This window comes from Daucus carota, chromosome 2 (assembly GCF_001625215.2).
Source record: "Daucus carota subsp. sativus chromosome 2, DH1 v3.0, whole genome shotgun sequence".
NCBI classification, from domain to species: domain Eukaryota; kingdom Viridiplantae; phylum Streptophyta; class Magnoliopsida; order Apiales; family Apiaceae; genus Daucus; species Daucus carota.
Window position 1 is genome coordinate 36,580,261 of NC_030382.2, and position 24,426 is coordinate 36,604,686.

At 36.0% G+C, this 24,426-nt stretch overlaps 4 protein-coding genes across 6 annotated transcripts; 3 read left to right on the top strand and 1 right to left on the bottom strand.

Annotated features, from left to right (window-relative positions):
* The first annotated feature begins 4,255 nt into the window (after positions 1 to 4,255).
* Positions 4,256 to 5,571, top strand: LOC108210081 (transcription factor MYB59). Its single transcript, XM_017381338.2, has 3 exons — positions 4,256 to 4,495; positions 4,590 to 4,719; positions 4,822 to 5,571. Exons 1-3 carry the CDS (start codon positions 4,381 to 4,383, stop codon positions 5,285 to 5,287), a joined length of 711 nt encoding a protein of 236 aa, XP_017236827.1. The 5' UTR covers positions 4,256 to 4,380; the 3' UTR covers positions 5,288 to 5,571.
* Positions 5,572 to 6,575: 1,004 nt separating this feature from the next.
* On the top strand, positions 6,576 to 8,156 carry LOC108208342 (uncharacterized). The gene is made up of 2 exons (XM_017378866.2): positions 6,576 to 6,745; positions 7,172 to 8,156. Exons 1-2 carry the CDS (start codon positions 6,710 to 6,712, stop codon positions 8,066 to 8,068), a joined length of 933 nt encoding a protein of 310 aa, XP_017234355.1. The 5' UTR covers positions 6,576 to 6,709; the 3' UTR covers positions 8,069 to 8,156.
* A 1,496-nt stretch (positions 8,157 to 9,652) lies between these two features.
* Positions 9,653 to 18,877, bottom strand: LOC108209500 (ABC transporter B family member 20). The gene is made up of 11 exons (XM_017380433.2): positions 18,352 to 18,877; positions 17,076 to 17,130; positions 16,793 to 16,968; positions 16,458 to 16,658; positions 15,858 to 16,117; positions 15,473 to 15,783; positions 15,161 to 15,384; positions 14,723 to 15,063; positions 13,265 to 14,043; positions 12,921 to 13,162; positions 9,653 to 11,392 (listed from the first exon to the last, which is right to left on the bottom strand). The coding sequence occupies exons 1-11, from the start codon at positions 18,724 to 18,726 to the stop codon at positions 10,160 to 10,162; spliced, it is 4,197 nt and encodes a 1,398-aa protein (XP_017235922.1). The 5' UTR covers positions 18,727 to 18,877; the 3' UTR covers positions 9,653 to 10,159.
* A 2,114-nt stretch (positions 18,878 to 20,991) lies between these two features.
* LOC108207009 (uncharacterized) lies at positions 20,992 to 23,914 on the top strand. 3 transcript variants are annotated; one of them, XM_017377470.2, is made up of 2 exons: positions 20,992 to 21,215; positions 22,285 to 23,914. In XM_017377470.2, the coding sequence occupies exon 2, from the start codon at positions 22,670 to 22,672 to the stop codon at positions 23,576 to 23,578; it is 909 nt and encodes a 302-aa protein (XP_017232959.1). In that variant the 5' UTR covers positions 20,992 to 21,215; positions 22,285 to 22,669; the 3' UTR covers positions 23,579 to 23,914. The 3 variants fall into 3 exon arrangements, with proteins under 3 accessions (XP_017232959.1, XP_017232957.1, XP_017232958.1); XM_017377468.2 differs by having other exon boundaries at positions 22,302 to 23,914; XM_017377469.2 differs by having other exon boundaries at positions 22,307 to 23,914.
* Positions 23,915 to 24,426: the final 512 nt, after the last annotated feature.

Below are 24,426 nucleotides of genomic sequence, written 5' to 3' on the forward strand. Positions count from 1 at the left end.
AGACAAACCCTAATAGAAGAGGAAGAGAGGAGAGGCGGCTGGGAGAGAGAGCGATAAGAGAGATATCTGATTTTAAATATTTACAAATCTGTGTATACTTAATTAGTTTAATGGTGAAGATGCCCCTCAAAAAAAAATCAAACAAAAAAGAGGAAGATCCGAGGATGATTTAGGAACTCAATATATACTAGGGACCTACCAGGCCTAAATTCACTAAAAATATGATTGGGGTCGCAACTTAGAAGAATGGAGTACAAGAAGAGGTGGCCTGCATAATTTCAAAATAGTTTATCATCATACTTATCACATTATCTTGTTCCAAAGTCCAAAAGCTGTTCTGTTTACAATCTTAACTCTTTCTAATGTTGCATGTCACTACCACCGTGAGCGTCAACTACAGTCTTTGATAACCTTGTGACGTAAAATTGATCCAGCGTCTGATACATGCATCGTTAGTGCTCCATGCATCCTAATTACTTGTTGTCTTGTTCCATATAAATGATGCTTAACAAAAATTTGCTAAAAAACCTAAAAGAAAATGAAAGATAATGAATAACCATAATCAAGTCCAAAACTAAATCCACATAATTATAACCAAAACTAAGCAAATCTTATGACACAAAAGAGGAAAATTATAAGATTTAAAGAAGAAGAAGATGAGCCAAAGGACTTTACAAGTAGCAATCTTGTGCAAAACTTCACCTCCATTTATTTAATCATTAAATATTTAATTTGTTTTACTCTCTTATTAAATATTGATATAAAATTTACAATGTCCTATTTGCATAATATGTATATACAATTCTTTAAAATTTCGAGTAAGCCCGTCTGTTAGTCCCACCAAATTTTGACACTTTTATTTTATAGATGTCCTAATCAATTCTTTTCATTTCAAAAATTTCAAAAACAATTAATTTTTACAATATTAAAAATTTAATTTAATGATAGATAAGCACTAGTTTACCGACTTTTCTTTCTTTTTCTAACTATTATATACAATTTTTTTTCTACCGCTGCCTTCAATTCATTGTAAGTTGTAACAAATGAAAAAGATCATGGAGTATCAATTATTGATTAATCTCCCTCCATCTATACAAGAACTCGAGAATATAGTGCAAACTTTGGGGCCTCAAAAGATCACAAGTTTTTGTTTTCACTCCAAATCTCCAATGCTTATACCCTGCAGATTATGGTAACAAAAATTCAGGGCATCTCGGCCCACCTCCACTTGGATGTAAATGCATGGTCCTTTAGCAAGTTCCTCCCTCATCTTGTATGGCATTTTCTCCTCCTTCCACTAAGCAGTAAACAAAAGAAAGTTAAGCGTCAATGTAGTCTACCACCACTATGCGCGTTATCTTATCATCTTATGTCATACATACTAGACCACTTATCATTTTTTATATCATTCCTAGTGATGTCGATGTACTGCAAATATACTATATTCTGCCATGTTGCATTTCAATTTTTCAATTATACCATATTCTGCCGTGTGGAATACTATAACCATTATTAAGAGATTTCAACCGTTCCTTCTTTTCTCGCTTAATTATACGTCGTGCTTGATGCGACTGTCCAAGTGTTTACTTGCTATCAATCGGGCCATAGAGTCTTTATGAAAGTAAGCGATATATTGATTAGCAGTACTCTTTACAAGTTGTTAGAATACAGTATGATTCTGATGAGCCCTCCTCCCAACAACTTGAGATTTTAGGAGAATTGGTCACATAACATGATACGAGAGCTCCCCAAACATGGTCGTCCGTGATCGACTCTTAACCCAAAAATGGGCTTTCGAGTGAGGGGTCTCCTAGGCAGGTTTCAGAATTTGAAGACCATCTCTTAACTTGTAAATAATGATTTTGATCAAAATTTAACATTTTAGCCCCTTTGATATACCTCTTAGGTAACTTTTGTTTTGTGTTTTTTCGGAATATAGAGAACAGGAGCAATTACTTTGGAGATTAATTAATGGAGCTAGTGATAAAGCTTGGAAAAGGAAAATGTGAAATACTATAAACAGAAAATAAGAAAAGTGGATGGAAATGGGCATTGTCATCACAAGTTTATGTAATGAGTATCGGATATGATTTTAATCGCGTGATTATGCATTACAGCATTAGAATAACCTTGATTATACTTATATGCATCATCTAGAATCTTTAAATAACCAAAATTTCATAATAATTGATACTCATAGTCTCAAACCTCTTAATTTATATGCAGTGTATGTCAAAGGAATAATGGAGAAGAATAAGAAGGTACAAGTGATGAATAAAGGCTTGAGTAGAGAAGCATCTGTAAGTTTCATAGCTAAGAATTAGCTTGGTTTAGCCACAAAATCAGAACTCATGTTACATAAAGATATCAGGTTATGCAGTTGTTTGTTTTGGAAATTCTCTATATAAAAAGTTAATCTTCTTTCTCACAGAGCAATATGATTTCATAATTTGCTTAATCATTAGAGATAATGTCCTTTTATACATTAATATCATCTTCAAAAGAAGGATTATATAAACAATACACCCGGTGCTAAAGGATAGGAGTGACACCACACTCAGTGCAGTAGTTATATACAACAAAACACATTGTCTTGTTTATATTAGAAGGCTCGGACATTTTTGACAGATGATTGTTGTAGCATATCTTACCACACTTATTTGAAGTACTTATTCATTATTTGAATGCAGCGAGCACCTACTAGGATAAAATTTTAGGATTTTCATCTGAATTATTGCGATTTTTAACTGTAAAAATGATGCAACAATCATTTGTCGGGGACCTTACCCCTACATTATATATATGCGACAGATGATAACAGGTTAAAAGAGCATGAATGTGGCAACACATCACCTTAGCTCATTTTGGTAGGGTTAATAATTTTCATCTTCATCCCCACCCATTATTAAAAGACCACTCTTCTTCATGAGCCAGGAGCCACATTTCAAACTCCAAGTGGCCTTCATTTTACCAGTGAAGGCTTATTAGTTCTTGTGTTGTATTCTTTTTAAAAAATGTTGGATACAGTAGTAACATCACCACCACAAATCTAATCCTTTTCTTGTTGATTAATAGTTTACTATGTTGTAGCTATGGGTCATCATATGTCATTTCCCACTTGTAAATATCTCTTTATCAAATTGTTCCCTAGTGCTTCTTATCCTGAGTTTTACTCCACTATTCTGTATATATGTACAAACCAAGCACAACAAAACTGCTTTCATTCAGACTCATAGAATGTGAACTCATGTACTAGTTAGGGTAGCTGGACATCAGTTTCTATCAACTTGTGTAATCTGATATTATTAAAGGGTCTGGAATCACTTGGCAGAAGAGAAAAAAAAGGTCTGAAATTTAACAGCAATTTGTTGAGACAAGTGTTACATATTCCCCGACGTTGCAATTATGTCAGGATCCTTATAATGAACTTTGTTTAAGCACAATAGACCTGATCAAGGCCCGTAATCCCCAGTAAATTTATACTGAAATCGTCTCTCAGAATGGTCATTTGAAGATATCTCAAAATACAGCCACCACCTGATACGATTCTCAGAACAGGTGTAAATGAACTATGCATGATCTTGAGGAATAAAATTTGATCTTTAGTCATGTAAATTCAGAACAAATAGTCCTATCCAAATCTTAATTACCTCTTGAAATAAACAAGACTAAGTAATACAGAATACAAGCCTAATTGGCTATTATATACCTGCTCCAACCTTTTGGCAACTTGCCCTTCCCTGTTCTTTCTTGATTTAGCTAATCTCTATTATTTTGTTCTGGCCTTTCTTTGATTCAAAGAGCACCATTGCCACATAAATATGCCTACATGGATACGTTTTTATTTTAATTGGAGAACACGAAGCAAATCTAGCGAATCCCATGGACTACCATTATTAATCTAGCTAATTACTGTGCTAACATTCCAGCTTAGTCTCTTTCTAGTATCTAACAATTATATTCTATCATCACTAATCTAGCATTATATATGAACAGGTTTGATTTAATACTTATTAAAACTATCCTTGGAGTTCAGTGGCTTGAAATTTAACATGGGTGGCGCTAAATTAATACTAATTAGAAAAATGTACTAGAGCAAGGTCTGAAAGTCTGACCATCATCTCGACCACTTATCTATAATATTTTTGCTATAATGGCTTACATCATATGCGCAAAGTTTCCATCACTTAGTGGCCATCCTTGAACAACATGTACGGCTAGGATTCGAAACCATGAGCTCCAACAAAATAGACTGTTTGCTTGCATCTCAAAATGTCTAGTATAAGTATTGGAATGACAGAGCCATATGCTTTCATGTAGTGGTAAGTGGAATAATTCAGACAAGACGTGGAGGGCCAAGGAGAAAATTAGAGACCAAAAATGGCACAAGATGAAGTCAGAAAGGGTCCATGGACAGAGCATGAAGATGTTCAGCTGGCTTTCTATGTAAACTTGTTTGGTGATCGTCGTTGGGATTTCATAGCAAAAGTTTCAGGTTTGAAGGTGGCGGGAGACACGTACTAGGTAATGCTTATTTGGGCATGGTACTATTTTTCAAACGGCAACCTTTTAACTTAGTTTTGTTGTAGGTTTGAAAAGAACAGGTAAAAGTTGCAGGTTGAGGTGGGTTAATTATCTCCATCCTGGCCTTAAGCGAGGAAAGATGACACCCCAAGAAGAACGTCTCGTGGTTGAACTTCAATCCAAATGGGGAAACAGGTTTAAAGATATTTGAACATAAGATATCTTTTGTTAGTACTTTTCTTGTGATTCATATAGAAATCATAGTGCTGTGATTTAAGTGTCTAGTTTTCAATGCAGATGGTCAAGAATTGCTCGTAAATTACCTGGAAGAACTGACAATGAAATAAAGAATTACTGGAGAACTTACATGAGGAAAGAAGCTCAAGAGAAGAAAAAGTCCATGCCCTCATCTCCATCACACTCTAATTGCTCCTCATCAATATCCTCATCAAGTCTGGATCCAGCAGCGGATTCAAAGCCAATACCAAACACCATGGAGAGAAACTTCTTCGATACTGGAGGCCTTGATGAAGGGTATTCCATGGATGAAATATGGAATGACATTGATCTGTCTCCAGAAGAGAATGTAAAGCCAGTTTATGGGGGATTTAACGACGAAATCTTGGCTTCTCCAATATGGGATTACTGTCCAGACTCATTGTGGTCAACGGATCAAGAAGATAGCAAGACAATTCTTCCTACAAGTGAACCATATCATTCCTGGTTTGGACAAGGTAGCGCGTTTTTTACTGAGCATCTGTAAGTGGTTTAATTCATTAGTTTAGTACACTTATGTAGCTGTAATAAAAGTGGCATGACTACTCAGATTGTAAATAGGCAGGGGTTTGAGTGTCCTGATCTGTGTTGGTTAGTACTGTAATCATGTAGCTGATGCGCAGTTTTACTAGTTCGTCTCGTGGTTAGCTTTTGTTCAGAGTAGGAACTCAAGGAAGATATTACTGAAGCTCTGATCATGAAGAACATATATCTTCGGAGATGTATCATATTTATGTATTATCAAGAGCTTGAAGTTTTATTTTGTAGCAAGATCTGTTTCTTGGCTTAAGAGATGTAACAAATTTTGAGCATTTCATAAGATTAGAACTTAGAAGAATGGAGAGTGAATTACATGGTGGTGTTGATTAGTAATTAGTGGGATCTTAACCTTTAAAGCCATGTTTAGAGCAAATGGTTACTAGCCAAGTAAAACTCGTGTGAATAACTGAGTTCGATTCTTACATATATCGAAAATATAGAACAGATAGAGTATCCTTAGGCTTATCAAAGAAAAAACTGAATATTATTTGCGCATGGAAAGGCATATGTGTGCATAAACGAATGTTTATTATTGGCTAGAAATTATGTAAGTATCACTGATCTATAATTTTACAAATTTTAAAATTACAATAGTAAATCCAAAAAAAAAAAAAAAATCATAGTTTCTATGACCAAGAATAATAATCAATTATGAATTTTCGATTTTTTAAAATTTACAAAGAGCTAAGTTTTACAGGGTGGCGGAATCACATAGTCCAGTCACCATAGATAAACATGAATGGCGATGAGCATAGCCATGAGATGTGATTTTACAGTCATACTCCCTCCGTCCCCTCCAATTCTTATCGTTTGGAGGGGACTGCTCGACACGCATTTTAAGGCTCATGAAAAATATGGTTATATAACTTATTTTTAAAATTTTCTTTTTCCGAATAAAAGTTTAATGTTTAAATTTTTATTCAGAAAAAAAAAATTTAAAAATACGTTATGAAACTATATTATTTATGAGCATTAAGATGCGTGCCGAGTACTTCATTTCAAATGATAAGAATTGGATGGGACAGAGAGAGTATAACCCAAACTACAGATTTACGTGTAAAAAGATAGGAAGCGGGAGATTTTTACTTGCATGGTAAGGGACATGGAGCTGAAAGAATGGAAAGCAGTTATATAATTATTAATTTCCTACATTTATTTTTGACAACAGAATTAACACGGCCTCTTAATATTTGGAAGGTGTTAATAGATTCCATAATTACTTTTGCTGGATGGCTGTGTCAAAACTATCTACTCTGTATTTATGTTATGTACGTGTAAATATTTTCTCACAAATCTCTCTTCTATATATTCGTAAATCTCCTCTCATCCTCTGCACCAAACTCCCTTCCTCTGCTTTTACCATCTCGCAATGGAGGAAATGGCTTCTTACTGGACTTATCAAGAGGTCGGTAACTTTTTCTTCGATTTTTAGTTTCGATATGTCAACAAATTTCTGCATGTTAAGTTATTCGCTCATTGCATTAGACTACAAGAGTACCATATATTTTAGTTCGTGTCATTTATCGAATTGTCATAATATATGTGCCATTTTAAAGATGTTAATCGGTCCCAACCCAAATAAGCGCAGATATTTTCTGGTCAATGACAAAATTTTTATAATGAATAATGAAATCGGTGGTAGATGTCGTAGTCACTTGCATTCACATAATTTTTTTTAAATTTATTGTGTTGTTGCGGAAAAACTGTTGAGTGATGGTTGCATCAATCGCTTGTCAGGAACGCGTATATATTTAATTTTCAGATTATATAAGGATAGATATTGCTTGTGTACTTTGTGTCAGAATAATTTTTGGTGTATGTGGATTTGCAGTGTATTGATGAATTGAAGCAAAAGCTGATCTATACAACTTTTGAGCTTGAAGCACTAAAGAAAAAGAACGAGGACTATGTGAAGCAGTTGATGCAACTCCTGAACATGACCTTACAGGAAAGAGACGAAGCTAGGGATCAACTTAATAAGCTACTAAACAAGCTTATGATTCCTTCAGCAATGCCAAGTACTGAAATCTTGCCGGCCATACCTCAAATTGCAGGCCACAATCCCCGAGTGAAGGCCACAAGAGCTAACTCAAGCCTAATTGAATCGCGCAATTTCTCTGATCAAACATGCAGTTACCATTCACAGAATTCTTCTCCAGCTGAGTCGTTTTTTGATGCCGCGACTTCTCCTGATCTGTCGAAGATTAACAGCCACTACATTGGTGATTTGAGTAGTAACATGGCGTTCATGAATCAGCACCAGTTTGTTCAAGACTATAGTGTTCCTACTGGAGTTGTAAAAATTGATCAGGCTTCTTTGGTTATTAACAATCTTGTGAAAGACAAGGCATTGCCTCATAAGGGCAATCTGTTGCAGTCTGTACTAAAAGCAGGGCCGCTTCTTCAGACACTTCTTGTAGCTGGACCACTTCCTAAGTGGCAGAATCCGCCTCCTCTTCAGTCCGTTCATATTCCTCCGCCCCCCATTAAAGGTTTTGATCCTAGAAATGTTGGCGTGGAGGCATGTGAAAGCTCTGGTCATGACCCTCTACTAATGAACTTGAAGTCATATTCTGAGATATCTTGTGGCACTTCTCAGATGATTTCTACGTCTGTGATGAGCTTTCGCGCTGGGGTTCCAAACGCGTGTGCTGGAAATGGAAAGTTTATGACATCTGCAGGAAAAGATGAACATTTCGTAGCTGGCAAGAGACAGAGGTTTCACTAAGATGAAAATTTCATGTGCTTTGGGCTTTGAATGGCTTTTAGATGTTTAGTTTCAGTTCTTATAGCTTTGACATTTCTGTTCTGGCATTACACAACAAAACGTGTGCTCCAAACAGAACAGAATGATTATATTTCATATATTAGGTCCTCAATATATATTAGCATGTGGATTAATAAAGAAATTAGCATGTGGATTAATAGTGTATATATAAATGTGTGTGAGAAATAAAGAGAGTTTACTTAGGGCTGCTAACAAGGCACACTAATTAATTAAGTCTTTTTGGATTTACTGGCCGACCCGTTTGTGGTATTTTGGAGGGAGCATCTTTTATCATCACAAGTGCCAGAATGATCAGTTGAAGTCTACCTTTTTTTTTTCTTCCTGTTTTGCACGTTTGGAGTCCAGGGTTCTCTGATACTCCATCTTTCTATTATACTATTACTTCTAATAAAGGTGTTTAACATAAGTCTTCGAAACTCGGAGGATCCAATATCTCAATAATAGAGCACATTCCATTTTGCACGAAAGTAATCTTCAAAACTATCGTCTATCACCAATTACAAATGTTGGTACCAAGTGTACCTTGATTTCATCGACGCCAAATCTCCATGCTCTTGAACAAAGCTAGGGAGTCAGAGCTTCAAAACCATCTGTATCAGTTGAAAACTCTGTTGAACAAAAGTTCATAGCATGCCTCAAAGTCAAGCCCCAGCCCCGTCGGCAAACTCTGAGCCGCCTTCTCGTTGGCATTTGATAGTGATAGCTTTTGTGTGTGCTTTCTGCAGCATATTTCTCATATTAACTTTCCACCGGTTAATGCATCATCAGTGCTGTGCATTTCGATCAACAACCTCGTCTAGAAACCAAGCCCGAAGAAGGAGAAGATTGCATGAAGCCAACCCTGAAGATACATCGCTCCAGTTCCATAGCCAAGGGCTTGAATCCTATATTGCACGCTCCCTTCCCATTTTCCAGTACATAAAGAACGAAAAAGATGATTTACCTGGAATTAGTACAGAGTGTGCAGTTTGTTTGGGCGAGTTTGAAGAAGGGGAGTGGATAAAACATCTTACAAACTGCTCTCATTTCTTCCATGTGTCCTGCATAGACATCTGGTTTCAGACTCACTCAAGCTGCCCCCTCTGCAGAGCCCACATCTTTGATATTGAGTGTGCATATACTCTGCAAGCAATTTTGACGAGGGAAGACTTCGACGAAGAACAACCATCGCCTGCCCGCCAAAATCATTCACTTGATCTGGAGAGAAATCACTAACGTTCATGCATATCTGTAACAGTTACTGACTTACTGTAATTGCAATATATCATAAAGCTATACAGGGAAACTGTAATTACCAATGATTATATACTAAATTGATACAAGCAGAGAAATATAAATTGCCTTTGCGAAAAGCTGGTAGATACATCACAAATCAGAAGATATTATCAGTAAGCAGGAGAAATGAATGTCAAACACAAGAAAAAAAATTTGTATCATGGAATAAGCACCTTCAGAAGTAAAGATGATGGATGAATCCAACCCGAAATCTAAATGGATTAAGAATACCAACATCAACAAACAGTAAGGGCACCGGCAAAATTTAAGTTCATTTCATTTATTCCTTCAAAGCCTATACTGCTTTTTACTCAGATCAATAAAAAATTTACAGTTGAATGTACAAATCAATACCCAGAAGAAACCTATTGTTTATACAAAAGAAACCTGACATAAATTCCTATATGCTCTAATAGTCATCTCTAAACCCAAATGAAAATACCGAGGACAAATAACTCAGCAGCATGTCTACAAATGATTGGCAAAAAAAAAATCTACACGGCACAAATCATTTCATGATTTGACTGCCTATGAAAGTTCCTTGGCTCGTCTAGCCTACTCCCTGCTCACCAACTGTATGTTTAAGAGTAGAGAGATTGCTCTTGTTTGTATTCATTATCTGCACACTAGAACCATACATTTAAGATTTAATCATCTTATTGTATGTTACGAGTCCAAAAATTTCCGTCAAGGAGATTTGTCAATAATCAAGGACATGACAGGAGTGATATTTATTACCCTCCAACCAACTCTGTCCTACGAACCAAGCCAACGCTGCCGGTGGTTTTTAAGAAATTGAGGTTGCATCAACTTAGCATATAGACCTTTTGTTTGTATAAGAGAATCATGACTACCTTGCTCCACTATTTGCCCTCCATTAATAACCACAACATTATCAACATGTCTCATCATTGATGCTCTATGAGCAATGAGGATAGTTGTTTTGTTACCCATAACCAGTGTGTCGAGAGCCTCCTGTACAGCACGACTCGATTCACTTTCAATGGTGGAGGTGGCCTCATCCAACAACAAAATGGGTGCATTCTTTAGCACAACCCTGGCAATTGCAATTCTCTGCTTTTGTCCTGGTGTCAGTTCTACTCCTCCTATACCCAAATGGGTGTCATAACCATGAGGCAAGCTACTTATGAAATGATGGGCATTTGATATTCGAGCTGCCTCTTTCAACTCAGCTTCAGTTGCATTATGTCTGGCATATATGATATTCTCTCTCACGGATGCTGAGAATATTACAGGTTCTTGGTGAAGTAGACCTACATGGTTCCTCAGCCATCTCAAATTGAAAAGTTTAAGATCTCTTCCATCCAATGAAATTTGGCCTGCAGATGGATCATAAAACCTCTCTAACAATGAAATAATGGTACTCTTTCCTGAACCAGAAACTCCAACGACAGCTACAGTTTGCCCTCCGCTGACTTTAAGACTGAAATTGTTTAAGATCATTACCTTTGGAGCACTAGGATAACAAAAATCCACATTTTTGAACTCAATATTTCCGTAGACATTACATGGCTTTAATGCAGCACTGTCATCAGGGTCAATTTCTGGGACACGATCAATTATCTCGAATACCGAACTGAGGGATTTTCGATGTTTGAATATGTAAGGGGCCAGACCAAATGGCTCTACCAGAGCGAAAGTTATAAAAGAAAAGACCACGTATTCTTTAAGAGCTGCTTGTAGATCAATGTAGCCATTTTTTACCGTAATAGCAGTATACCAGAGTAGGAAAGCATTACAGGCAAAAAGAAGGAACTGTGAGAAACCGAAGGCAAAACCAATTGTCATACCATGCAGAATGTTTTGCCTAAAAATTTTCTTTAGCTGCAATCCATAAAGTTCCAAAACTTTGTTTCCAGCACAAAATGCCACGACAGCATACATATTAGTAACAGCATCCTCAAGAACCAAAGATGCCTTCCTGTGGAGCTCTTGTATACCTCTTGAAAATCCTGAAAGCCACATTTTCTACAAAAAGAAAAAATGCGAAAAGCAAAATCAAGGCATGCACTACTCAAGAAACAATTTCAGTAATTAGGTGACCAAGCCAGAACTTAAGCTAGACCTAACAAAATACAAGTGTTTGTTCTCATTGCAAGCATGAGCCTCAATTCAAAGAAAAGTATAAGAGCGTAATCTCATATCGAATTAGTTGTAACATTGTTTCCGTTTAAATGGTTAATGAGCGAAACTACCTTTACAATCAGAGTAGAAATATAAGGAATGACCCCATTGAATTACTGTTTCATTTGTCAGCTCCATTTATAGATTAGCTAATCATATCGGCTTCGGGATTAAGCCAACTGCAATATTTTGTTTACTCATCTCAATGAATATATGTGAAGGTCAATATCAGGTAAGTTTTTTGTGTAGATATTTTATTGCCTGTTTTTATTACTATAAGAAATACAAAATTGATTGCTTGAAATTTGGACCGTGAAAACTGATGTCTAAAATATTAAACGACTATTGCAAGAAAAAGTTGTTCTATTCAATAACAACACTACTATGGGAAATTAAGTAATTATAATGTACTTGAAAATGATTAAGGAAAAAGAGTTAAAGTAGATGCATGCACTGTTGGGCAATATATGTTGGGATTAGCAGCACAAAGCAGTTACAAACAGCTAAAATAATTGTTGTACCAATTTCATGCAACTTGGGTTAAAAATAAAACCAATCTGTTTCAATTAAAAGACACCAAATCTAACATAAAAATTAGTCGGGCTAGCTCGGTCTTGACCAACTGGATTCCCTACCCTACTCAAGAAGAGGTTTGAGATTAAGAAAACCGACAAATGACACGAAATTCTAGATTTTTAATAATCAGAAGGAATATGTTATCACAGGATACATATATTTTTAAATCTGAACAACAGATGCACAACAATAAGACTGTATAATGAAGGCAGACAGTAGGTACATCATAAGGTGGTTGTGCTTGTGCAGACCAAAGACACCATGTTTACAACAGATAATAAGACTGTACCTAGTGCACCAAGCTCGGTCTGGGGAAGGCCTTGATATATGCAGCCTTGCCCCTATTATCCATATATATACCAATATTTTACACCATCATCCCTATATGACATCACCCACCAGGGCCCCACCGCAGCTCCGCCCAGCCCCCATATGATATCACTCACCCTATTTTACACTACTTTCTAGTTTCTAGGCTAAGTTATTTTCAATTGGATTAGACCCTATATAGGGTCTACTCCAATTGAAAGTGGGTTCTAATACATCACTTAATAGATCAAAAGTAGACACTAGACCATCTTGCTGAACACGACCATTAGCAGACAGTAGTAACAGAAACAAATACACTTGATATACGCAGTCAGTGTTTATCTCCTTTCTGTATTAATGTTGGTGCAGGTTACCCCTCTCCCCTTGGTGATAAGAGGCCGAGGGTTTGACCCCCGTAGGGGCAGGGTGTGTGCTTTTGAGTGTCTACGATGAACCTTTACCAAATACAAAAAAAGTTGGCACAGACCTGAGCAATTCCGGAAACAATCAAAACAGGTAGGGTTGCTAAAGCTACAAAAGCCAATTGCCATCCCAGTAGCATCCCAATAAGAATGGCAACAACAACAGCTGTACCATCCTGGACAATAACAGAAAGGCGATTGCTGAAAGCAGCACGCACAAACGTGGCATCATTTGCCAAGCGCATGGATAAGATGTCAACACTATTTTCTTCTTTGTCAAACCATCCAACTTCATTGCGCAGCATGCCTGAATAAAAAATGAAATGATATAAGATCTAATTGGCAGATCCATGTTAAAAATGAAAAAAAAAAGTATATTGAGCAGCTACATAAGATAGAAAGCTCTCACCTGAGAACATCATCCGCCTTACTCTCTCAGTTATTTTTTCTCCCATTATGCCAAAGTAGAAATGCTGCAAAAAATTCGCAACTACAGTTACAACTCCGATGCCTGTGATAATTAAGCACCATTTGTTCACTTCATAACGCAGGTGATGACCTTCATCCCTGTAATAGGCTGTCACTATTAGTGAAATCACAAAAGCGAGAAGAGGATTACAAGCTCCAAATATAGCTGCCCCGATGCTTCCTAAAACTGCATAAAGCCACTCTGCCAAACTAAGTTTTACAAGTCTCCAGAAAGATGGGAGTCTTTGAGATGCTTTATTTGGATTCTCTTCTCTACAGGCATCAACCATCTGACTAGTAGGATTGGAACTCTTTAAATTACAAGTTTCAGTTTTAGGATCCCGGGTCAATAAAAGTGAGACGGTGGATTTGGGATCTTTAGCATCTGAAGTTTGTTTTCCTTCAGCAGTGCCATCATGAATGGATAGTTGAGGTAATCTTATTTCGAAACCTTCCTGTGATTTTATAAACAATATATTATCCACGGCATCTGGTGGCAAGCATTCATCTGGTGTTTTTTCTGAATCTGTGCTGTGAGAAATCAATGCTCTCTGAGACCCATAGGTCATATCATCAGGTTGAATGACAACAACATCATTACCATCCCCGAGTGATGAAGACTTAAGAAGATTTGGCAATGAAGATTCTTGACAACTGTTGCTTGACGATAAGTCATTATTCATATGGACAGTAATCTCTTTCTGGTTCCTATCCAACAACCTAAAGGACACGAAGATATTAGGTACAATCAAAAGAGAAAACTAAATATTACAAAAAAGATTGAGGAACTTTAATTCGGAATGAAAGCTGTAAACTAAAACCAGAAATGAATATACATCTATGAAGTAGATGAGAAATTCTGAAAAACTGATTCAGTGTGTTGTGCAGTATGATAAATGTCAAAGCTTAATACTCCTGCTGTCTGACAAATCTGGCCAGATACCTTGATGCAGTTCACCCCCTTCTACAAAATTCCAGGGCTTATATAAAGTTACTATTCCTGTCTTTTGAATTAATGAGGTTGATATAATGGATTCATTTCAAGACGATAATGGTTTACTAGATACTGTTAACCTGAGCGCTCTACCTGAGCTTCTTGGTTATATCATTTCAGTGGGTGCATTTATGCAAGAAACAATCAGATGAAGCCTTCTAGGTGTCTGGATGAGCCTACCTGAAATGTTGGACTACCTAGCTTAAAGAAAGTACCAACTCACATGCCTAGCCAACTAGTTAACTCCCTTTAAGTTGGATTATTTAGGTCCTATTTATGTTATATGGACTGTTTACAAGGCAACATTTTTATAGTATCATAGTATCTCCAATATATATGTAAGATGCCGCAGCCTAGTCATTAGTACTAAATGCATATAATACAAAACTAAACAAACAAACAGACCTTTCAGGAAGTTTCAGTGCCTCTTCATATCTAAGGAGTTCTGAGTACAACCCATTTAAGCTGGACAACTCATCATGAGTACCTACTTCAACGAGTTGCCCGTCCTCCATCACAGCAATATAATCAGAGTTCTTAATCAGGCTTAAGCGCTGCGTAATGATTAAAGTTGACCGTCCCAATGTGATGGCATCTATGGCATCCTGAACACTTGTCCCAATTTCAAAATTAAGGCTGCCAGCAACATCATCAAGCAAAAGAACAGAAGGGTTTAAAAGCACTGCCCTAGCAACAGAAAGTTTGACTTTCTGTTCTTGACTCAATGATAAACCAGCTCTTCCTACCTGAGACATAGTAAAAAATAATAATAATGAACAGAAGGTCTTTCAAAGCCATTAAGTTAAACAGTCCTCTAGACTTCAGATAAACCAAGTCCAATACCTCAGTGTCATATCCCTTATCAAGAGAACTTATGAAGGCATGTAGACGTGCCACTTTAGCAGCCTCTTCAATTTGATGTGAAGTAGCATTGACCCGCCCATAAGAAATATTATCTCTAATACTTGAACTTAGCAAAGCAGGCTCCTGGGTCACAAGTCCTATTTGACTTCTTAACCATTCTAAGTTCAGGTTTTTGATATTTTCTCCATCTAAAAGTACTTCTCCTACACCAAGGAATAAGTCATTTAAAAACAAAGAAGCTAGGACAAAAGAAACAGAAAATATGCAACCAATTAGGTTTATAAGCAATACCTAAAGTAGGATCATAAAAGCGCTCCAGTATTGGGATTAAACTACTTTTTCCTGATCCAGTCCTGCCAACTATTGCAACAGTTTTCTTAGCAGGTATAGTAAGATAAAACCCACTTAGTATGGGTACTTCTGGCCGTGATGGGTAACTAAAATAAACATTCCGAAACTCCACAAATCCTTGCACGGATGCTAAAGTATGTCCCTCTTGATTAACAAAAGAGCTTGAACGGCTTATCATCTCATACAATCTATATGCAGCAATTCTCCCTTGCTCAAATGAATAGAGATTTGTTGCTGCCTGATTCATCCCACTAAAAAACAACAGAATGCGATAAGAGAGAGGGAAAACAGAAAAATTATATAGATGCTTATCTCCAAAACTTACAGGCCACTTAAGAGTACAGAAAAAAGTGCTGCAATGATTTCACCACCACTGGCTTTTCCACTTGTTATTAGAAACTTTCCGACCCAAAGTTGTAAAGCACATAAGCAAATTGCAAGTCCATAAGTGAATCCAAGACCAAGTCCTTGCACAAGGCTTACTAATATACCATATCTCAGTGTTGCTTGAAGAGAATTTGCATAAGAGTACTTGGATAACGGTTCATTTGTAAACGCATATAGTGTTCTTGTGGAAGACAGAGCCTGCACATTTAACAAAAAACTAAGATGCGAGAAAGAGAGAGAGGACCAGGACCAGGAGTCATGGGACAAGAAATGCATAGAAAGATCAAGTCAGATTTCTTTATTATGGCAATAACTACAAAGATAAATTTGACATTTAGCGATTAAATAATCTTGAAGAGGTTACAGAGCTTAGCAACAAGGAGCACAATAAAGAATAATGAAGATATCATAAATTTGTATATATGTGAGCCATAACTCTTTATGGAAAATGGTTTAAGAAATAGATATTGTGTTCATGAAAAATAAAGTATAGAGACTTCAATGTTACAGAAGCAAATTAAACTAGAATAGCCATAACCTGCTCAGCTATACTTGCAGCCTCAGCGTAAGCATCTTGAATGTTTTCTGCAAGTTTCTGGAGAAAAATATTTGATATACCCCCTACAGCGACAATAAATGGACCAACAGCTAATGTAATAAGAGATATCTGCCAACAGTTGATGAACCCAATGACTAGTCCACCAAAAAATGTTGCCATGTTGTGAATATAATTTCCAACCTGAAACATGATCATTGCAGTCAGAATAAAGGCATTGCAAGAAATGGAACATATCCAGCGATCCTTGTATCCACAAAACAGGTTTAATGTAGTTAAAATAGTTTGCAAACACATTTTCTGCAATTTAGACATACTTTTTCACTAATGGCAGACTGAATGATTAGCACATCACCCAGAACTTGGCTAACAATGTCCCCATTGTTCCCATATGTGTCGAAGAAACTCATATCCTGATTAAGTAATACATGTACGTACTTTGACCTAACAATAGCAGTCTGCCTTTCACCAGTAAGCATCCAGCATGAAACCTCTGTTACATAGAGATATCATGTTAAAGACAAAAAAAGATAGAGACATTATTACATCAACCAAAGATTGACATTTTAAACTAAAGTATGAAGTATTCTTCTTGCTTACCAATCCAACCTGCAACAAAAACACCAGAAGCTATATACATGATGTGCAGAGCTTGCTGCATACAGAAGAAAACCAAATAATCGTGTCATACATGGAGAAGTTAAAATATTAGAATATTTGAACATGGATATGCAATCTGATTGACATCAACAGAGTTGCTATTAGATGACATGGTTTGTAGAGATCAAGACCCCTCATCCGTTGAAAGAAATGAGAAGCAACCTATACATATTCCCCTTAATTAATTCATACAGAGATTCTTCTGCCTACACACATACTCCAGTTAGAAATATGTCATAAAGAACTACAATGTTTCTTGTAAGAATTCACATAAGATATCACCAAGAAATACAAAATTTAAATTTTCAACTCAATCTTATAGGTTCTACAAAAAATCTTAACACAAACTCACATATGTTTGCAGGTGCTAGAATTGGCAAACAAGAACTCAAATACAAGCAGCGAACAATCATGCTTCTCAAGATCTTAAGAAAACATCAGGTGCAACCATCAAAGGACCTATACTTTATCTGAAACCAATTGAAATTTTAAGGCTCATACTCTACATAATATATGTGCCCTTTTGCATTAGATTAAGACATGGAGCCATCTCTTTTGGAAGTGGGAGAATTGTTATGTAACATCCTATGCAAACTGAGATGGAGTACTTCTTAAGTTCTTATACATTCAATAAAGAGGTATTATAATTGAGCAGTAGCATCCTTAAACAAACAGGAGACCTTCTCCCTTAATTGCTATTATAATATTGTCTCTAAATCTGTGTGTAATAAAACGTTTGTATTGTCAAGTTATTGAACAAGCATAATTTACCATAAATTTTTCAAAACAAAGGGCTCCATTGATTACATATCGGACGAAACCTTATACCCACATCATGGACTCATTTAGCATATAGAAGTATAAGTTACTCAAAGATAAAAACCATAGCAGGCTAATTGAGAATTCCAGCAATGCCAAGTACTCTACTACTCTAATTGGTAACTTACCAACTCCCCTAATAGTGATGGCTTCATTTTAATTGAGAGTTCGACCTCTGCCAGGTACTCTACTACTCTAACCGTTAATTTACCAGCTCTCCTAAAACCGATAACTGAATTAAACAATACCCTCAATTGCTAAACTAATGATCACATACAATTATACAAAAAACACTAAAATGCAAGTCAATCACCAACACCAAAACCAAAACACAGTCAACAAAACACAATCAACCAAAACAAAACCGCAAAAAATCAACAATCAAACAACTCAATACCGTGGTGAACTTGTCAAACAACTCATCCTTGCTAACCGAATCATCAACAACCAAAATCTCCAACACCTTGCCAAACAAATGAACATACATAACAATCGCCACACCGTGAGCCGCCGCAGCCAATCCCCCAAGCAACATCAAAATCCAATCAATCCAATCCGCACAAGCAAACAATCCCCAAATCGGCACCGCCTCGGGCGCCAACTCCTCCCTCTCCTCCTCTTCCTCCTCATCCTCCTCCTCCACTCCCCTCACATCCTCGAAATTCTCGCACATAAACGGCAACGGCGACTCCGGCGGCTCCGACACCTCCGACACCGGCGTTAACGGAATCAAATCCGGCTGGCCCCATCCAAACACGCCTCTAGACGACATAATCACACGAAATCAAACACAACTTCAACAAACAATCTCATCAAAACAGAGCATAATTAAAGTAAATCGAGAGGCGTGGTGAGCTGGTTAGCGCTGAAAAGTAGTCAATTATAAGTGGAAGCAGTAATATTATATATAAATATATATAGCATGTGTTGTGAATAAAATAGAAATGTACAGTACATGAAGAGGCATATGTAGAGGCAGTAAAATATAGGGAAGAGCAGAGAACACTGGCGCGTCTTGTTTGAATAAGCGCTGATTTTGTACGTATTTTTGTATGTATAGGTTGTGTGTGTTGTTTGTAAAGGCATTTTGACTCGATGCTTGTCTGTTTCTTCCCGCCTACCTGTGTGGGGCCTCGTGGTGCTTTCCGCCGTCGTTAGTTCGTTATAATATGCATGCAGACACCGCTTTCTTGTTATTTTTTCCTGCCAACTTGCATTAGAGTATCAGGTTTTTTTTGGGAATTAATCGCCACAATTGAAAGAAGGTTGAAAGTAAATTATTCACGACAACTCGAAGATTGTTATAGTTTGAGCACGTCCTCTGTTGTCCGGTTGAATTTATTTTCTGTTGTCTGAGACATTACTGTGACTTACCGAGAAGTATTAGCCCAGTGGTGGCAGTTTATCCTCTGTTTCAGAATATTTTGAATTTATTTTCTGTTGTCCGGAACATTACTCTGACTTGAGTGTGAGGGTTTATTCTCGGTTGTGTCGGCACATCCGAGTTAGACTCTGCCTCGTCAAATGATTTGTAAGGCATATATGTTTAAATTGTAAAAAAAAAAAAAAAGATTGTTATAATTTTACCAAGATTAATGATCATATGAAGAACGAATTTTATTATTTATTTTTTTGAAACAAATCGTGCTTTTAAATTGCAGACATTTATACACACGATCAATTACTCCATAAGTTCCGTTTATGTAATTGATGTAATTTTAATTTTCTCCTTCTAGCCCCAAAAAGATATTTAAATTTAATTTATATAATGAATTGTATAATTTAGTCTTGGTAAATTTGAGTTTATTTATAATAATTGAATAAATATTAGATTTTAACTAATATAAATTTATATAAATTATGTGTTTATATTATATTTTCTGAATATTAAAATTAAAACATGATGTAATTGGATTGTAAGGAAAAGAAAACATATAAATACTATAACATATTAAATGCAATAATAAAATAAATAAATTAAACATAAATACAATGTAAGTCGAGAGACTAATGACTTTTATTCCCACTAAATTTTATATCATTTATTGAATTATATATAAATATATTTAGATGGGATGGTACGAATATATAAATAGTGTTTTAGTTTGGAGTTGCGCGTAGCGGTGAGTAAAATGGAACTAGAATCGAAAAATCAAATCGAACCATGTGAATTAGGTCCAAATTTAAAAATTCGATCTATTTGATTTGGTTTGGTACTAATTTTCTGAAAATTCGGTTCAGTGCAAATCATAGACTAATATACAATTCGATTCGGTCCGATTCTTAAAATTATATTTTAGTACATACCGAATGAACAGAATAGTCCATTTTACATTACATAATATAATTTGTATTTAATTTATATATATATATATATATATATATATTATAGAATTAAATTCCATATAATCCACATATTTACTGTAGTACCGTAGACCACGTATGTTATGTAACTATAGAATGGCATAAAAACATTGCAAAATGTATGAAACTTGTTATTTTGTGAAATACATTTTATAAATATCACTATTTCATGAAAAAAATATTGAAAATCATTTATGTTTGATAAGTAGAACACATATGTTCTGTAATATGTAAATATGTTCTGCAAATTTAACATGTTTTGCAGAATAATGTGTTTTTCACTATTTAACTTGTAGAATGTTTAGGATTGTCAAAATTTTTAACAAAATAATGATGTTTATAGAACATGATTTGCAAAATAACACATTTTGCAATGTTTTTATGCCATTCTATAGTTGCAGAACATACGTGGTATACGGTACTACAGTAAATACGCGGGTTACATGAAATTTTGTTCATATTTTATAAGCTATTATTATAATATCTAATTTATAAATTTAAATATATTTTTCTTTAGTGAAGTAGTGGTGCTTTTTTAATATATTTTTTAATGAATCATGAATTTTAGTTTTATTTTTATTATAACTTTCTATTTTTTATAAAAAATCGGTCCGGATTGGACTAAGCCGGACCGAATTATTTTGATTCCGTCCGTAACAAAATTTCGGTTTGGAAAAGTGAAATTTCAGTTTTCGATTTTCAGTAGATTGGGTTTGATCTAATTTTAGGTCGAATCGGCCTGATGCTTGTTATAACTCGGAGCAGGGCGTTACACCCCATTCTAGTGACTTTGGTGAGGCTGCTGCCTTTGTTTGCTTTCTCCATCGGGCATCGATTTCTCCATCTCCATATTTGGTTCGATTGCTTTCTGGGCAGCTAGGCTTCTTCATAAATAAGGTACTTCACACACTGATTCCATTGATATTTTTTGTCATCTAATACGATTGAATTTGAATATACTGTTTTGGGTATTCTTTTTTGTAGTTGTGATATGTATAAATACCTGCAATGTACTGGGTTGTTGTCTTTTTCACCACATTTTAGAAACAAATCGCCCAATCTTTATAAGCATAATGCCTAGGGAATTACTTGTTTAATTAATTTTTCGTCAAAGTATTGATTTAGTTGGTGTTTATATCTAACTGGGTCTATGTACTGAGTAATCAATTTGTACTATAAGTACTCCCTCCGTCCCTCTGATTTCTATACACTTTTCTTTCTGGGATGTTCCATTCAATTCTATACATCCCAGAGGGACGGAGGGAGTAACTAACAAAGAAAGATTAATAGAAATTTAAATATATCTTTTTGGGTAGTTTTTTTTTAATTTTAAAATTGTGATATTATATGATTTCGTGGGCTGTTACGTGTCATCTAAGTCTTGCTATATTTTGCTTATAAATTGTTTATTTGATTTGGTATACTTGAGGAAGTTACTTCTCTACTTTTGCTTTTGGTTACTGTTAAGATCTTGGATTTTATGATAAAAGGAATCGTCGGCCATTTATTTGAAACCGTATTTTCTTCACACTGCTGAACGGAGTAACTTTGTTATGTTCAGACTTCAGATTACACACACATGAGATACCTTGAATCATTCATTATATTTGTGTTTGATAAGTATGACGATAATTAATTAATTTAAGATGGTGGGGATTTATTTATGTTCTGGACTTCGATAAATCATCTTTTCACAGATATGTAAGATATAAGAAGTAATAAGTTTCTTACGAAATGAAACATATACTAAATGAAATAAAAACCAGAGCTTGAAGATTTTACGGCATTTAGAGCAGAAATTAAGAGCAATAATTCAATAACAAATGCATGCAATGAGTAACAGCATTTCAAACAGAAATTCTTCGTTTGTGTTTTGAGAATTTTTCGAAATTAGAAGTAAGGCTCCCATTTTGGCTTCCATTTAAGTAGGCATCAAAATTGAATACTACCTAAAATTTACGAATAGTATTTGATTATGGTCAGGATAGAACACATGGCTGATCAGAACCAAAATCAACCAAACCAACAAGTAGCGGTTCCGCTGCAGAATGATTTTGTTCGCACTGCAAGGATCTTAGCTCAACGAACGCGAAGAAACAATGTAACACGGAGACGAGCAGTCACTAAGGATGAGCGAGAAGCCTTAGCCGAGATTAGGAGGAAGAAGCGCCGTGTCCTAACAGGAGTTAGACCTAGATTCCCCACTAAAGCTGCAGATACCCAATCACATGCTTTCACTTTTCCCACAAGCACGGATGATCCTACGTGTGAGATGTTTTTACCAGACAATAATGCAAGGAACAGCATGAATGCAATTGCTTCAAATGTTAATGGACTCATAGAGACTACAGATGGACATCAGGCATGCATCTATGCCCTTTGGGATATTATGCTGCTTAAATTCTAACTTTGAAAATTCTCTTCCCCCAGGTGTGTCTAGGATAGGATTCAACATAAACACAATTAGGCTTCCTTCACAGGCTGAAGGGAATTTGATCAACCTTGATGCCATCCCAAAGCTTGATAATGCTTCATATCTGACCATCTTCGGGCAAACCATATTGTTCATATTCAAAACCGCTACTAGTCAGAATTTCAATTATTATAACACTGTTAGATTGAATGGGCTTAAAGCTGCTGCGGGTGTGGATGCTTCTACTACTGTAACAAATCCTTACAATCTTTCGAAGGCTCAGTGTGTGAGATCAGTTCTTGGAAGTTCTCTGTTTGTTAAGAAGAAGCTGATAAACATGATTGTGAGTATGCAGAATGGAGAGGAGAAGATTAATGCTGTTTGCAGATATGTTGCAACAATTCTGGAGTATAATGAGATGAGTGCGATAATGGTTACGTATGAAACCCTGGTTCGTACTAAGTCTGTTGTGCTAACCGATCCTCGGCTGCTACCAGAGATGATGAATCTTTGTGAGGCGTTGGAGTTGATATGCCAATCTGATATGCCACAGTATTTCAAATATATGGCTCCTCCAGAGCAAGCGGCCAAGCTGGAGAGAAACAGGTTTCCTACTCTTGCTGCAACAGGAGAACTTTTAAAGAGAGACTTCAATAAGCACGCATCGTTTAAGAATTTTGTCGGTGAGAGAAAATTTTCGAAGCTTGCAGAAGAACTTGCTCAACTTCATCGAAGATCAGTTGCCAGGAACACTCCTGCAACATTGGATGTTTTGACGAAGCAGCCGTGTCATCCAGTTGGACCAACTATCATAGGCGATGATGAAGATTGGGATGATGTATGCTAAAGATGCAGAGTTTTATGAAGATATTTAGGGTTTTGTATCTCGTCAATTGTAGTTTGTCATGTCCTTTTTGAGCGAATTGAACCCCGTCTTTTGACATCATTATGTTGATGTATTTCAGATTCTAGTTGTGTTGTTTATTGAGTTTGCATTAAAAAAAGGGTAGGCATCAAAATTGTTACATAGATTTTGGTTATTCTAACATATGCAAGTTATCCCTGGTGATAGAACAGGGAAACCGGAAATGTCATTTCTCTACCACTCTTGATTGTCACCGGTGACAGGATTTGTGCTCTTTGTTGTTACTGAGAAGTTAAGGATTTGGCTTTTTGTTTGTCATCATGTGTATTCTCTTGACTGTCTAGGTTAAATTTTTGGTAGACACCTCGTATTCTTACATATGCAAGTAATAGTGATGGTATGCCAAAGTGAAGATTCAGAAAAGACCAGACTTGTATTTTAATTGCAGCAAATGTCCCTGCCCTGGAATATGCTACCAGGGGTTTTTAATTTTCATTTATGCTTCCCATTTTGTGCACCAAAGCCACAGAACCTAGTGTGCAACCATGTGGAATTTTCGCTTACTCAAACTGTGCCAACCTCTGGCATATTTTACTTGACAACAAAATCAGAAATCCAACCATATGTCCATATGCCATAAACAATTTTTTATTTTTTTAACATCAGAGTTTATTTATATCAATATACGTACTTAATTGCTGTCATGATTCTGGTTTCTCAAATTAGTTGGAGTAGTTCAGTTTCTTAAATTGGTTGGAGTAGTTACTGAAAAAGATTGAACTAGGAAGTAAAATGTGTTTCATCATTTTCCTCGTTTGGCATCTACTGCT